The sequence below is a fragment of the Lissotriton vulgaris genome, chromosome 12 (genome assembly GCF_964263255.1).
Source record: "Lissotriton vulgaris chromosome 12, aLisVul1.2, whole genome shotgun sequence".
In the NCBI taxonomy this organism is placed as follows: Eukaryota; Metazoa; Chordata; class Amphibia; order Caudata; family Salamandridae; genus Lissotriton; species Lissotriton vulgaris.
In genome coordinates this window covers 599181248-599198357 of record NC_141700.1, presented here as the reverse complement: position 1 = coordinate 599198357, position 17110 = coordinate 599181248, and the positions used below count along the sequence as shown (strand labels likewise).

Genomic DNA, 17110 nt, shown 5'->3' with positions numbered 1-17110 from the left:
ACTCATCGTTTTAAGTGATGAGTCTAAAAGGGAGATAGGTCGGTAGTTATTCGCATCCGACCTATCTCCCTTTTTATATATTGGAATAATTATAGATTCGCCCCAAGTATGTGGGGTGCTTTACTCAACTACCACATTAAAAACCTTGGTCAAGACGGGGCCCCATAATTTTATATCAGCCTTATACAGGTCGATGCGCACCCCATCAGGGCCTGGGGCTTTCCCACCCTTACTACGTCTAATGGCAAGCTATACCTCTGGAATAGTAATGCCTAGTGGGATGGTAGGCCATTGATTGGCCAACATGGTAATTGAATCGCCCACCCCTTCCGGGTCGAAAATGCTCGTAAAATGTGGGACCCAGCAATCCTCACTAACTTGAGCAGTGAGGACTGGCGTGTTATCGCTCTTAAGGAAGGGGCAGTTAACAGTGTCCCAAAAAAGTTTACTGTCTTAAGAGTTCGACAGCCCTGGCCAGCTTGTCCCATGCTTTCTCCTGCAATTCATGCTTCCTGCGCTTTATCTGCCCTTTGTAAGCAACCCTTAGATTTTTAATAATCAGCCTATCTCTGGACCTGCTAGCTAGGGCCTTCTTTAAGTTCCGCAGTGACTCCGAAAAAGCGGTGTCAAACCATCCGGACCTCGGTTTCTTATTACTAAACTTAGTGATAGTCATAATGTTACCAATTAGGTCATTGATCATGCTGAAACTTATCAAAATGTCCCTCGAGTCAGTATTCACATCCAAGCAACAATGGAGGTTTGGCAAGCAGGCCACCACAATTTTAGCCAATAGGTTATCAGAATTGTCTCCCCTCCATTTAATCCTGTGGCCATTTGGTCAGCTTGGGACAACATCAGTAACCACAGTTTTAGCTGCTAGTACTTTATTGCCCCAAATAGTTAATACCTGTGTGACACAATTATGGCCACTCATCGCAAGGTCCAATACGAATGAAGTATCACAAAACCCACTCATATTATCTGAGATCAACACATGGTAAATAACCGTAGCGGCATTCCTCCCAGTGAATGTAGGGACAATGTTGCCCTCACGATCCTTTGCAGCTTGTAAAGCAACTAGATCATATTTTGCTAAGACTGAGTTCAACGACTCTCCATACACGCTGTGAGTAAAGTGTAGACAACCATCACCATTCTCATCATTGAAACCACATACATTGCTTAATGATAACGAACACATTTGAACATTAAAATCCCCCCCCAGATAAATACAAAATTAACATGATTAGCCCGGCAGATCTTGTCCATGGCCTTCTCCAATTCATTAACTGCAGTCAAGCGTAATGAGTCCGGTAGGTTATTATAATAATTGATCAATAAAACGTTACAGCCATTTTTGTGACACAACCATAACAGTTGGGAATGACATCCAACCTTCTCGTGTAAAATAACTTGCACAGGGAGGTTAATAGACAGCAGAATCAGGAGACCACCTCTAGCTCTGCCCATGGTCGAACCTTGGGCTGGTAGATTAAATGAGACAAATCCTTCGTAACTTATGTCTTCCACACTCCATGTCTCTTGGAGGCAGAGGATGTCATAACTATCCACAGTGTCTCTCCAACCCAAAGACCCTATTTTGCTGTTCCAGCCTGCAATATTCCAACAGGCAAATGTATACCCTCTCTGACCTTTAGCTTGTTCCAATTAGGGGATTCTATTCATTTCCCTGGATACATCATCTCTAGCCCCCGGGTGTGCTAGGTTGGGATTTAAACTATCATTCCCTGTCACAGGAAGACTAAGTTGACCACTTAACTCACCCTTATTCACATCCTCCTGCATACGTGAGTCTACACTACCTTTTGGGTCGCAAACCTCCTTAAAATTAGGCTCTGATTGGCTTAATGGTTCTGGCTGTTCTAGAGGGGCCCTTACCACCCCTTCCTGGTCCTGATGCAACCCTATCGTTTGCGATGAGCTCAGTCAATCTACCGCCTCAAGACAATTAAAACGATTGTAGATAAGGAACATGTCCGCTATGTACATAGGATCCGGTCTATTCCAGGACATAGGATCCGGTCTATTCCACGTCCCCCTATTCACTCCCCTCCTTACTACTCCTGTCCATGCAAAAGGATTTCCCTTATCTGCCTCTGCACAGTAGGGTGGGTAAAAGAAGGTTAGTGGTAATGTCTGGATGATACCATCCATTCCTTGGTTTAACCAAGCACATATATGAGAGACAGTTCTAGGGTCTCTAAAGGTGACCACTATACAGTCACCTTCATACTTTTAACTGTTCTTCCAATCCATGGGGTCCTCCTAACCATTACAATCTCACTCACAATATGGGAGGGCAGCGGCCTATTCAAATTGAGCCAGTTAGCTACCTTATTTTTGAGTGAGGCAAAGTTTTCCTTCACATTCTCTCCCAAAGTAGGCACACCCGCTAAAATAACTACTAAGGGATTAGCTTCAGGGGGCAAGTCAGGTGTTAGTTTACTCCCCATCCTACTATTGGCTGCTATTCCCTTGTCTTTGAGCGGGTCAGCTAGCTTTTTAGATATAGCCTGGTCTACCTCCAAGGGCCCGGTAGTTATACCACGACTAAGCTGGGAAGCAGTATTGGGAATAGCTGGGATATTACTTGCAGGCTGATGACCATTTGACTTTCTACCGTCTTCTGTTGAGGGAAGGATGGACTGCTGACTAGGTGCGACCTACTTCACCCCAGATTTAGAACTGCCTGGTAGATTTTTATCTACTAGGTGCCTCTTTTGGCCTGGTTTGTCAGGCTGGCTATTTGGCTTGGCAGCCAGGATCGGTTGATTCGCCCTAGAACCATTACCCGATCCTAGACCCTCTACGTTGGTTTGGGGGATTTTTCTATTAGCCATACCACTTTGCATATTATCCAGTTTATGTGAATTTCCTAAGACCTGCTTCTCGATCTGGTCTAATTTGGAGGCAATCATCCTAATTCTCTCCAATAATGGAAGCATCAGTGATTTTACCAAAATTTCAATTTTTCCCAAAAGACCACCACCATCATCATCAACAATACATGAGGGGGATTAATAAGTCTATTGGAGCCATAAGCGGGCTAGGGGGATGGACAACAGCTAGTGGGGTCGGAGTAATACTACTATTTTTCTTCTGTATTTTAGCAGGGCCCCCTTGGAAGCACCACCCCTCTTTTCCTTTTATTATGTATTGGAACAATCAATGATCCCTGATTCTGTGCTATTTGAGGAAAACTATGTACCAAAACAGGATTAGATACCTCTGTGACACTACCATTACTAGAAGCCAAGCTTAAAAGAGATACATTAGCTATATGACAGCTTCAGCGCGGGGACACGCCGTGATGGCGTTACTGAGCGCTCTATAAGCTCTATATTATTATTGTTATTATTATAGAGCAGCCCACAGCATTAGAGTCAGCGGCAACTACCTGCTTGGGGCTAGCACCACAACCTAACTGACTCGGAGGTACAGGGGATAGTACAGTCCCAATTGCACCTAACGATAAGCGCTTCCCTGTAATTAAATCCAAGGATAAGCGCTTCTCAGTGAGGGCTATTTCCTTTTCAATAATTATAGTTGCCCTTTTAAAAAATTGATCCAGGGTACCAGTAACCATCCCTCCAGAGGAAGAAAGCGCAACATTTCTATCTTTTCCTGAACGCAAAGGCATAATGACTTCCTTATCAGTATGCTTTATAGATGGTTACCTTGACTAAATCAATAAAATACAAATTATCAAGGAATCAATGAATGGGAAAAGCCGTTGAAAGAGGACTGGCCCGGCCTTGTTCGTCCTTGGTGCGGCCGGTGTCTGTGGCGATAGGTAACCTGGTCCTCGCAGTCCCGCGGTGGTGAAGGAGAGACTGCGAGGACCAGGTTGCCTAGTGCCACAGATACCGGCCGCACCTGGGTCCTCGCAGTCCCGCGGTGGTGAAGGAGAGAGACCCAAGTCGGCGTTTGTCCTGGTAAGGCTGGCAGGCTGCGACGTGCAGGAAACGTACAGGAGATATTACACCAGAGTCTTTAGCACTGGACGTCCTTGACTTCAGCCTTTATCACAGCTCATATCTCAGTCAAAATACTGTAAAAGTAAAGAGTTTGAGCAGAGCTCAAAGGAGGCTCCCTAGTACAACGTGCGGTAGAAAATCTGAGGGGCAGAAGGTTCTAGAGGGTGAGGAGCTCTGATTGGTTCATGGAAAAGTTTGGGCCTTTTTTACACACCAAAGGCTAAGGGTTGCAAAAGGGAAATGGGCCTCGGCCTCTTTTCAGTTTGCTATACTACTAAGCATTGCTTTTTTATATACCGGAGACTCCTGTCTCGACGACGGGGAATGATTCAGGCATGTGAATCTATGAAAGTTCCAATACTGGAGTAATCTGTGGTCAGAAGCATCCATTAGAAGAACAAGTAATGCTCTTTGTGGTGGATATCCAACCACAGATTCCTCACTGCTATCCCACCTCACTGTTCTGTGGAGTGTCTCTATTTAACATTTAAAACAGTACCAAGTTGAAGATCAGCACAAAGTCACCAAAAATTGTCTAAACTGATATCAGCCTGCAGGGGTGTTGTTTATATGGACCTCTGGTATGTGATTTCAGAGGTGGGGGAGTATGTAGTCAACGCAGACCTGAGCTGCATCACATATTTGCATGTGGGAGCACAGCTGAAAGAATTCTCCAGGTCAAGTCTGGCATATGGGGTATATTCTATAGGTAAGCAGTTTGTTCCTCTGGCAATATCTGCACATAGTGTGAATTTTTAATATGTCAATATTTTAATATTTTTCCAATTAGATACAGCTGGCACGAGTTTTGCAGCCTTGAGCTGCTTTCTTACGGAAATGTGCAGGTTAAACCAAATGGTGTACGATGAGAATGTGCAATACTTCACTTCAATGCTTGAGTGATTGGTTTGCAAATTTATTGTGACAAATCATCGAAAATGAAAATCCCATGTTTCAAAATAGCTCCACCATGATACATGGGCCTAAAGGATTTTGTCAGATTTGGTTTTGCTGTTGGACATAAGAAAGTCTATTAATTAACATAAAAATTAATTAGCTTAGTAGCTGATATGTGCACAGATAAATGCAAAATGTAATGTTAAAAGGACACACATTTGAAATATGCTGATTTGCAAATAGGCAGCCATAGTTATCTGTATAAGCCATCGAAAGCTAAGAAGGAAGTTTTCTTTAACTTGAAGCAAACCTAGTATTGCTGAAATGTGCACAACGTGAATTTGAAGCTTGACGATAAAGTAAGATGTTCGTTCTAACTTCAGAATGTACCGGTTTAACAAATGTATTACTTTATAAGCAACATTTTATTCATGAATGTCAAGATCTTCCAATTTTCTCCTGTTTCATATAACATTTGAATGGAATAACTTGTGCATTATAGACAGTAATTCTTGTTCGTATTAAATGGAATGCATTAGTAACAGTGATTTGCCTTTTAGTTAGTAGTTCATTGTTCTCACAGTGAAACAGATTGAGATGTAGAAGGCTGACCTATGCTAAAATGCCTATTGGAACTAAGCCTTATGTCTCCAGAATTTAACTACGCAGGATTGTCTGCAGCTAACCTTGCCATAAAATGTTGCAAGTCGCATGTATTTTCATGGGAACAGAAGAGCTGAACCTGCTTACCAAAGAATGTTGCCATCCTATTAGTCCATGGAGGAAGAAGCCTGATGCGATGTTTTTAATAGGTTTTCCGGACTTTTATTTTAGTGAGTGTGCCTAGGTGGATGTAAAGATTTTTCCCTTTTCCCTTGCTGGACCCCTGGCAGTTGTGGCTACTACTGCTTTCATTTTGCTATTTGATTTTCAACAGATTGCTACAGAAACTGTATGCTGCTCTATTTGGATTTATTGACACTTGACTGAGTCTTATTAGCTACTCTATATGGGAAGTTCTACTGTTCCAATTTAGCTTTGAAGCTTTACGCTCCTCTAGCCTCATTCTTTTCAGTTTGATTCGGAGTCCTTAATGGGTTCTACAAATCTAAAACTCTGACTTTGATCTTAGGAATCGGAACCTATTCCTTTATGGAACTTGCTTAATGAAATATTTGAGGCTTTAATCTAACCAAACTTCATGATGAGATTTCTGTAAATTTATTTGATTTATGGACGTACTGAAATAAAGATGAAATAAACAGAAAACCTTTACTAATCTCTTAATGAGCATAAACGTTATAAAAACGTATCCCAACTCTCATCATAGGCTGAACTTAAACTGTTGATACAATTTATATTTTGAAATGTAAAATGTTGCTCTTTGACTACTAATACTATATTCACAGATTCATCATGGGAAGAAAGGAGATCCTAGTGCTGAAACGTGGATTACGTGGTAAATTGGTAATTGAACTCAATCGTACTCATATTACATAAAGTATTAGGAATATTGAGGGCCCGGTCTGCACTTTCAGGCACAAAGGATTTTGTAAGACTATTGTTGTCTATTTGCTGTTGAACACTTCTTTGCATATATTGAAAATGGTGTTCATTACACTACTACATTCACAGTACAGTCTGTCCCAACATGGAAGTGGCCTGACATATTGAATGGTTAGTAGGCTGTCACTGGGAAGTACAAATATTAATAACCAGTAAGATGTAAGTTTGCTGTCATGCACAGGGCCTTCCCCACATGGTCATATGTGTACTTACGCTAAGTGAGTTTGGATTGAAAATATCTTTCTTATTAGTCAAAATATTTCATGCTGTTTTTAAGTCATGCATGCTGTTAAGCAGATGTTTGCTTCCAATTACAACCTCTCACATTTGATTGTGTCCTGAAATGATCATTTATAGATGTATAAAGGCTATTCAACTGACGTCTGAAGGCTTTTTAGGTTTGTTGTGACAACACCCAGATGTGGAATCAAATTTATATGATTTAATTTCGACCATAAGTTGTACGAGGGATCCATTCAGTATTTTATCCAGTCAAAGATGATTAGGTTCTTAATCCATCTTGGTTTGATATGCCACTATTTGTCCTATTTTGATGATAGAGGAAAAACAGTGATATTGTAATAAAAACAATTCAGAGGAAAGATTGGGCAATCAGTCACTGAGTTGTGGACCAAATGCAAAATCATTATTAACCATGGGATATTTATCCAGGTATGTAAAAGATGATTGCTGTATTGTTGCAAATCAAAGATACTTCTGCCTCATAGAAATTTGTGTAACTGATGCTAAGACTGATTGAAGACCTCAGGCAGATTAGACTGAAGGCGGGGAAGCTAACTGCAGAGGAGAGTGCTGCAAACAATATAAATAATCATAAAATGAATAAAAATGATAGAAAATTGTTGTCTACATTATGATAAAATTACAAAATAATGCAATAATCTGTAGATCTTCTATTGTGTACAAGTAGTCTTGGAATCTGTGTGAGACAGTTATTAGTGTCCTCTAATCATAACTAAATATATTAACTCCTATGATTATATGTAAGAAAATATGTGTAATATGCAAAGGCTTTTAATTTGAATACAAGATGTGTAATGTATAAAATGTTCCATTTTAAATAATTGCTTGTGTGTAAATAACTTTATCATAAAAGGCATAAACCCCTAAAATTAAATAAGAGTGACTTGTGTGCAGATTCACAAGATAGATAAGTGTGTAGAATTATTTTAAGATATGTTATCAATGTACTGATAAACGTAGATACATTGTGGTACTGTGGAAGCTATGGCCCTGAAAAAAGTGATCCTGGCACAAAACGTGTGTTCGCTGTGAAAGCATGATTATAAAAACATTATGCTGATGAGAAACCTAAGAACCCTCAAGTAGCAAATTCCTGAGAAAGTCCAAAGAACGCTATTGATGCATCTACTACTGTATGTGATATGTATTACAGTTTACAACTGAATAATGTTTTTATATGATCATGAGTGTACCAGTAGCTATCTGGTGTATTAGAAAGCATATATAGGTGACAGGCCACATTCCTGACAACCTATTACCATGCATATTCGTGCAGGAAAGAGTTTTTTGTAACAAGCAATCCATGCGTAGAGAAAACTCACCTTGAAAGCTTGCATTCAGCTGTGTGTGATAAAGGTTCCCAATAACCAGACTGTTAGGATCAATCACTATTTCTTTGTAGTCTCCTAATAACTTTGTTACTTCTCTCTTTCCTCCTCCACCGTCGAGGCGCAGAATGAACTCATTGTCGAAGCGCTCCAGGGTAACTGAGTGCCACTCTCCATTGTCGATAGAAAAGGAAGGAAGCTGCATTCTGTAATCACCATCTCCAAGGTTGTAGGAAACTACCAGCAATCCTTGCAGCACCTGTGACAATATCAGAGTTCTCTTTTTTAGATTGCAAAATGTATAGTGTTTTGTCCTGCACTTCCCTTTGTATATGTCAGTGGGTCCCTACTCCAGCATTTTGTTGTGTGATGCTTGCAGCACACTGTAAGGAACGGTTTAGTCAGTGTTAGTAGCTGGACTAATTGTTGGACAAGTGAGACCAATGGGCTAATGGTGGGGCATCTATATGCTCTTATAAGTGTAATAGGAATTGCTGTCCTGGGATATACTTACTGATCTCCAGTCATCATTACTTTTACAATGTACTGTATGAATGTGGTGTTAATGGACATTTTCTGTGGGTTTCCCTAAAACCATGTGCCTGTAAGGTGAGTGTCCTTTATCCAAGCAAATATCCAAGCAAATAAAATGACATCATATTTACTGTCAGAATAGTACCCAATATCTGGACATCTTGAAGATAAGACCACTTTGAACTACCAATACCCTGGTAAGTCTCACATATCAACCCATGCATATAAACACCAACGTGCATCAGAAAACACATATTAGCCACGATATAGCCGGCAATAAATATCATATCAGTCAATAAATATCAATCAACAGACATAGCCACTATTTATCAGCCAACACACAACAGCCAATACCTGTCGGCCTACATTTGTCTGCGTCTGCATATGTTGGCATATACATATGACTAATACACATCATCCACTATAGCTAGGACAATATGTATTGTTCAATCCACATCAGTAAGTACCTATCAGTTTGTACATATCCCTGCACGCATAATAGACAACATATATCAATCAATACTCATCAGCACATATCTGACAACCAGTATGCGCTCATCATCCAAAATATTCAAGCTAGTACTTGTCAACAAGTAAATTTCAGTCTGCATGTATCAGCCAATAAATACAGCCACTAAAACCTAGTAAATGCTTTTAAGGCAACACGCATAACCGAATATATACTAGTTAACAAATCAGCTAATACATCAAAGCAGATCAGCCAATGCTTAAAGATAGCTGGTGAATATATATATTTCAGACAGCAGTTATCAAATAAAACAAAATGTATTCAAAGTATTTAAGTCATTATATATTGGTTCTAACAAACCAGACAATATAATTCACCTAATACACACTACCCGATATGTATGTAGGCTAATATGTATTGACTAATGTATAAGTCAGTACATATTTGGCAACACTTATTAGACCTCACATATTAGCCAGCATGCATGAAATACCTAGCATCTCTGGTTAATTTCCTCAGGGACCTCCATTGCGGTTTGACAGTTTCAGTGCGCTATAGTGGCAATGGCGAATGTACTAAGCACTTTGTACTCAGGAAGGGGGTCCGACAGGGCTGTATTTTGGCCCTCTTTCTTTTTATTATGTATGTTAATCGCCTTGAAAAAGCACTCACGGTACCGGACATAGACGTTACAAGAGCCAGGGGCTAGGCAGATGATGCTGGTTTAATTGCCCACACTGCTAAAACCCAAAAGCAGCTTTTAGATTTGTTTGTTGACTTAATGAGTACTGTGGATTTGCACACTAATGTTAAGTCTCATGTAATTATTTTAGGACCAAAAAATACAAAAAGTTTAACTTTTTCTGTGCAGAGCCACACATTGTCCAAGGTTGAAAATGTTAGTTACTTAGGTATTTTAATTGTTTTTAAACTTCATTGGCAACCTCTACTTAAGAAGAACACTGCTAATTTGATAAGAGCCTGTGCTGGCGTTAATACATTTTCTTCCCACCTAGGTCAAAGGCCATTAACCTCATGCGCGCTAGCGGAATTCCGCTTGCACGCTGAGATTTTCAAAACCGCACTTTACGTGACGAGCTGGGCTCGTCATCAGCGTGCGAGGAGGCTACACCATGACGAGCCCAGCTCGTCATCAGCGTGGAAGGGGTTAAAAACCATGCTGGATGTCTATAGGGCTAAGTGTACCCCAATATCAACTTTTAGCAGTGAAATTTGGGGTTATGTTGATATTGATCCTCTGGGGATCACGGAGAAAACATATCTCAGAGGGTTCTTGGGTTTGAGACAATCGAATCCCCCCGAAATTCTTCATAAGAAATGTCTGCTTAAAGAGTGTGTTCAGTTTGAACAGATGAATGATATTAGATTGCATAAAATTGGATTGTGTAGAACAAGTTACTTACCTTCGGTAACGATATATCTGTAAGAAACAGTAGTTAGTATTAGATTCCTTACCTTAGAATATCCCCAGGCGTCAAACTGGATCCGGAGATTTTTGCGTAGCAGTACCCTTACGCATCGGTAGGCGTTGTCTGCGGCTCCGCGTCCGTTGTCGGCGTTGTAGGTGCCGTGATGACATTGTCAGAGTACTTAGACGCCACCTCCGCGTGCTGACGTCAGTTCTTAGACACAGCTTTTCTGCGCCAGAAACGCAGAGCCATGTTAAAAACCAACACTGGTGCCATTGAAATTGGGCCTGAAAGGGGATGACCTTAACTCTAGATATCGGTTCGCAGAACGGGGAGGATGGGTGGGGCGGTAAGGAATCTAATACTAACTACTGTTTCTTATAGATATATCGTTACCCAAGGTAAGTAAGGATTAGTTACTTACCTGTAATCCTAGTTCTCTTCCAAGGGTATCCTCATCAAAGTCATAAGCATTAGAATATTCCCGCCCATGCGCGGGACCCCGGAAACACTATATTATATGTGCCCCATATATATATATATATGGACAGTGAGCAAGGGCGTTCACGCCCGAAACGCTTCTGTTTGGCAGTGTGTTGCACCTCTGCACGTTGATGAAATAAAGGACGAAGAAAATACCTTTAAAAAAGTCTGGCTGTGGATTTATCCATCTGTGTCTGCGCACTGGGTTTGTTGTGGAAGCGCCGCAACCTCCGGTTGGAATATATATATATATATATATATATATATATATATATATATATATATATCATATAATATCATATATATATCATATAATATTCATTTTCATGTTTCTAATGCATATGTTTCATGTATGGTGGAAATTCTTTACAGCATAATCCAGCTCTATTGGGAATTTGGCTGCAATTGTGTATATATATATATATATATATATATATATATATATATATATATATATATATATATATATATATATATATATATATATATATATATATATATATATATATATATATATATACGCCAGAGGAAGCCAGTGCTCATTGTTTTCCTCCTCTCGTCGAGGAAGAGGACTGCTGGTGACCTCCTCTACCTAGGCTGGCCTTACCACCTCGAAACTTGGTCTTGCTCTGGGTCTTGTTTTGGGACAACTGAGGGGTTTGAACCCTCTGTTGAGCCCCTCTGCCTTTGTTGGACTTGAAACGGCAATTAAACTCTCTTTTTTTCTTCTAAGCCGACTGCCTTGACGGTGTCGAGCTCAGCTTTCATCCGACTCATCTTGTTGTCCGTGTGCTGGCCAAAGAGAGATGATCCGGTAAACGGGAGGTTCAGAATGCGCTGTTGCGCATCGGGCTTGAGGCCTGTCAGGCGCAGCCACGATGAACGTCTGGCACATACCCCATGGGCATATGTATGTCCCGCCAGTATTGCTCCATCTGCAGCAGTGCTAATTATCTGGTTAGCCACCAGACTTCCTTCCGTCAGGGTCTCCTCGAAGTCTTGTTGGTCCTCCTTAGGCAATTTTGATTTATAACGCTCCATTGAGTCCCATAAGGCTCTATAATACATGCCTAAAAGCGCAGCCGCGCTAGAAACCTTCAGCGTCGAAGCGGCAGAACTGCAGACCTTGTGGCCCCACGAGTCTTGCAACTTGCTGTCAGGAGGAGTTGAGGAGGAGGGAGAGACTGAGTGGGTTTTTCGTGCTGCCGCCACGACTACTGAGTCGGCGGGCGGGTCCGCTTTTACAAAGATCGCGTCAGAGGGTGCGGCCTTATACTTCTTTTGGATGCGAGCCGGCACCGCTTTTACCGATGCTGGAGCCAGGAACACATCATTGACAGGATCCATGATCCCTGGGACCAACGGTAGCACTGGACGAGATCCCGACTTTTGATGAAGGGTCTTAAAGATCACTGTTGTGGAGACCTGTGGCCCAGACAGCTCGATGTTTAATTTCAGTGCACCCCTCTGTAGGACATCATGATAGGTGTTGACATCGTCCACCGGGGAAACCCTAGAGGCAGGGCTATCAACCAAAGTGGGGGAGTAATCCCGGGGGAGTAATCCCGTATGGAAGAGCGGGTAGAGGAGGTAGGAGAAGTAGCTGGTGTTCGAGCTCTCCTTTCGCGAGATCTTCTGGTGGGTACCTCCCATCTAGGGGAACGAGTGCGCCTCCTCTCGTGAGACCTCCCTGAGCGTTCTTGTGGTGCAGGAGAACAAGATGCAGCTAGCCTCACAGGCGATCTTTCTCTGTGCCTGGGAGGGCTGCGACTGTCCAATTCCTCGACCAGTCTTTGCAGAGGAGATCGGTGTACTGGGCTGACATATTCCTGCAGCTGTCTTGTAGCCCCTGAGTCTCGCCAACTGTGCAGAGGCATATTCCATCTGGGAGACAACTGCACACCATCAGTGGGAGGTCTGCGGGCAGGACTTCTAGATCTGCGGGCAGGATTTCTGGATCTTGATGGGGATCTGGAAGAGCCAGAAGAGCGACGGGTGGCTGATTCAGTCACTAGGATCACTGAACCATCCCTGGATCTCGTAGCCGAGTGTCCCGACTGTAGGAGAGTAGGGTCTGCAATCCAATGGTCACTCCAGATTTTTGCTTTTTGCTTCACTGGTTTACGACTTTCCCTGGCTGTGGGCCTGATAATCAGACCCACAGCCTAGCTGTTCTCTCTCTAAATTGACATCCATGTACCTTAGGTGCATTTACCAATTGGTATTGGGTCACTCTTGTAAGTCCTTGTACAGCTTACCATAGGTACCTAGGGCATAAGTGAACCCAAAACCTACCAGGGGCTGCAGCATGTATTTTGCCACCCCTGGCTGGCCATCCAAATCTGACACAACTGGCTGATCAATCAGCTGGGTCAAGGTGGTGTAATCACCCTTTGCTTTAGATATAGTATACCTATATCTAAACCTAAAATGGACACATATACTCCTATATGTCGCTCCTAAGGCAGGCCTTAACAATCCTGGAAGCAGAGTGCTTGGAATTATGTGAGATAGTGCTCTGGCATGAGCTGAGCCTGTCTGCAGCTTTCGGAACCAAGTCCTTTAGCTGTTTCCATGATAACGCTATACCATATACTCTTAAGTGCATTATAATCCTCGCAGAGTGCTTCTCACTGTTTGGGCAGACTTGGAGCATGAGATATTGGCGGCAGCCTTGCCGCCGAGAAGCACCACCCGCAAACTCAGGGGGCCGCTGGAGTTGTAATTCTACAGTTCTGCTACGTGGGGCACAGACACAAGGATAAAGATACGCCCACCTGCTGAGGCTCATTCATGGACTTGCAATCTTCCGGCAGTACATTTGTCACTTTTAAATGGAACAATTTTCCAGCTGGGACTTCTATTCCCATAACACTCTGCGAAAGAAGTTTGTATCTTCGTCAGGCGTATGTGGTGTACAGCTGCTTAAGGAATCAGCAGGCTCATCGTACCTGTACCAATAAAGGGCTTGAAGCCAGTGCCTGTGTCAGAGTGCTTCTCACTGTTTGGGCAGATATATATATATATATATATATAATGTCCCAAGATGAGAGGAGCAAAAGTGGCTGGTGCTGTTCAGGACACCCTCGCAAGTAATGTTTTCAGCAAAACTCTTCACAAGAGAAAACGCCGCACACTATTTCGATTGTTGCTCTTTAGTTTATTTTCTGTAGGTTCCCCACCTACGCGTTTCGGACAACAAACTGTCCCTGATCACGGTTACAAACTAAAAGTTATAAACTAAAGATCAACAATCGAAATAGTGTGCGGCGTTTTCTCTTTTGAAGAGTTTTGCTGAAAATATATATATATATATATATATATATATATATATATATATATATATATATTACCTACTGGCGATAGCCAGTAGGTATATATAGTTAGGATTTTTTCTCTATGGAACTTTTGAAAATTCTATGTCTAATAACTTTGGCGTTTGTGGACGGAATCGGCTGAAATGTTCAGGAAAATGGCACATTTTGGTTCTGAGCAGCCCCTGAAAATTTGGGGGGGTTCCGTCAAGGGGGGGCCGAGAAAAAAGGGGGGTCCCAAAACGCGTTTGTCCCATTCATTTTTCCATAGGGCGTTTGGCCTCACTTTTAGCTCGAACGGCTGAATGGATTTGCACGAAACTTGGCAAAATTGTAGGGACTGTTAGCCCGATGTGCCTTTGCTGGGTCTCAATATATGTGCTCCAGTGGATTTTGAGAAATTAACGTTTAAAAAAACAGATATATCTGTGACAGCGTACCGGATAGCGCACCAGTTCGCGTACTTTTCGCGTAACGGAGCTTTGCGAAGCGAAGCTGATTGGCTCTCCGGTTTCTGTCAACATTCTAAACAGTCTGGAGCGGCCGCCATCTTGTCTCTCGGTAGGATCGAGAGACAAGAGGAGGCCAAAACGAAGGGGGAAATGAAGGAAAGGGGGCAAGGTAGACCCCTCCTGACCCCCTAGGATTGATGAGGGGGATATTAAAGTGGCCCGCGGGGCAAAAAATAAATAAATAAATAAATAAATAAATTGCGATTTTTCGCCGTAGAGGCGCGTCCCGGTACGCGAACCGGGCAGCTAACTGGGCAGCTAACCGGCAGCGTAACAGGAGTCTGAGGAGAAGCTGATTGGCTGTCAACATTGTAAACAGTCCGGAGCGGCCGCCATCTTGTCTCTTGGTAGGATCGAGAGACAAGAGGTGGTGAAAAACGAAGGGGAAAATGAAGGAAAGGGGGCAAGGTAGACCCCTCCTGACCCCCTAGGATTGATGAGGGGGATATTAAAGTGCCCCGCGGGGCAAAAGAAAAAAAAAGAAAATTGCGATTTTTCGCGGTAGAGGCGCTTCCCGGTACGCCAACCGGGCAGCTAACCGGCAGCGTAACGGGAGTCCGACATCTTGTGTTTTTGGAGCGTCCGGTTTGCGTACCGGGTAGCGTTCCGGTAAGCGTAACAAGGGGAAAACCAAGAGAAACAGTAAAATAAAATTTAAAGGAATAGATTTCCACCAAACTTGGCAAAATTGTAGGGACTGTTTGTTTGATGTGCCTTTGCAAGGCCTCAAGATATGTGCACGTGTGGATTTTGTCTAATTAAGGTTAAAAAAATATATATATATCTGTAAGCGTGCTCTGGCGCGCTTACGTTACGGTTTTAGTTTGCGCTGCAGAGACGATACGTCACGTTTATGCGAAGCGTCATGAGGCGTCTCACGTGGCTACGTGATACGTCACGTAATAAAGAATATATTTTACAGCTATAGATATTAGCTTTTAAAAAACCAATGAAATTCACTGAAAAAACCATAGGTTATAGACCATATATAGTTAGGAATTTGCATTTACAAAACCATGAAAATTCACTGAAAAAACCATTGGTTATAGACCATATATAGTTAGGGATTAGCATTTACAAAACCTTAATTTACTCGCACAAAACCATAGAAATTCGCATATATAGTTAGTTGCAATAACTATATATCGCGCACCCGCAATCCACTGCTGATGATGTCACATATTACATCATTCATGACATGGTCAGTGACATCACTGATGACATCACTGATGACATCTCAAATGACATCACTGATGACATCTCAAATGACATCACTGATGACATCACTGATGACATCTCAAATGACATCACTGATGAAATCACTGATAACATCTCATTTGACATTACTGATCACATCACTGATGATATCATTCATGTGATAATACGATGAACCTCTTCAGACTCTAATATAACCTTAGATACAATCAGTGTAAACAGACACTCACAGACTGTCACTCATCCATGGAGTTACTCACACACCTAGTCAGTCATGCAAAGAATCAATCACACCTCCATTTCCTCAACTATACAGTTATACACACCTTACTTAATCAAACATATACTAACACATATTTACTCTCTTATACAATCACTGATACAAGTTCACAATGATCCATACAGCCACTCACACATTTACTGGCTCTTATGCACAGTTATTTAAATATGTCAACTCTTACATGTACTGTGTTTTACATATGTACTTACTTTGACATGTAGCACTGAGAAATCCAATCACTCACCAATACACTCATGCAGACAGTCAACCGCCCATACAGCTGTTTCCACATGCACTTTTGAACCCATACATCTACTGAATCAACTGCTCACACATCTATGCACAGAGTCACATACCTCCCAGCCACCCCCACACACACACACTCACTCTCCCATACAAATATTTGGGCAACCAATCAATAACCCATATAGTTACTCATATAGCTACTGATCAACACATGCAGCAGTTTACAGAACTACAGAAATAATGATGCACAAATTAAGACAGTTTAGTCACTAACCCATGCACTCAGTGAGACACATTTAATCATTCTCTCATACAGTCAGTCATGCACCTACTAAATCCTTCATCCAAACACTTATACATCCACTCATTCTTCAATATGTAAGACATATTTTAACTTTACAGAAACATACAGTCACTGGATGTTGTCATCAGTGATGTCATTTGAGATGTCATCAGTGATGTCATTTGAGATGTCATCAGTGATGTCATCAGTGATGTCACCAGTGATGTCACTGACCATGTCATGAATGATGTAATATGTGACATCATCAGCAGTGGATTGCGGGTGCGC

General features: G+C 41.9%; 1 protein-coding gene across 1 annotated transcript in view; it reads right to left on the bottom strand.

Annotated features, from left to right (window-relative positions):
- The window catches only part of LOC147677808 (neural-cadherin-like), a 684133-nt gene that overhangs the window by 107575 nt on the left and 559448 nt on the right, over positions 1–17110 (bottom strand). The window contains exon 29 of the mRNA XM_086945589.1: positions 8051–8315. Coding sequence (XP_086801715.1) covers positions 8051–8315 — 265 coding nt within the window. The remainder of the gene's footprint in view (positions 1–8050; positions 8316–17110) is intronic.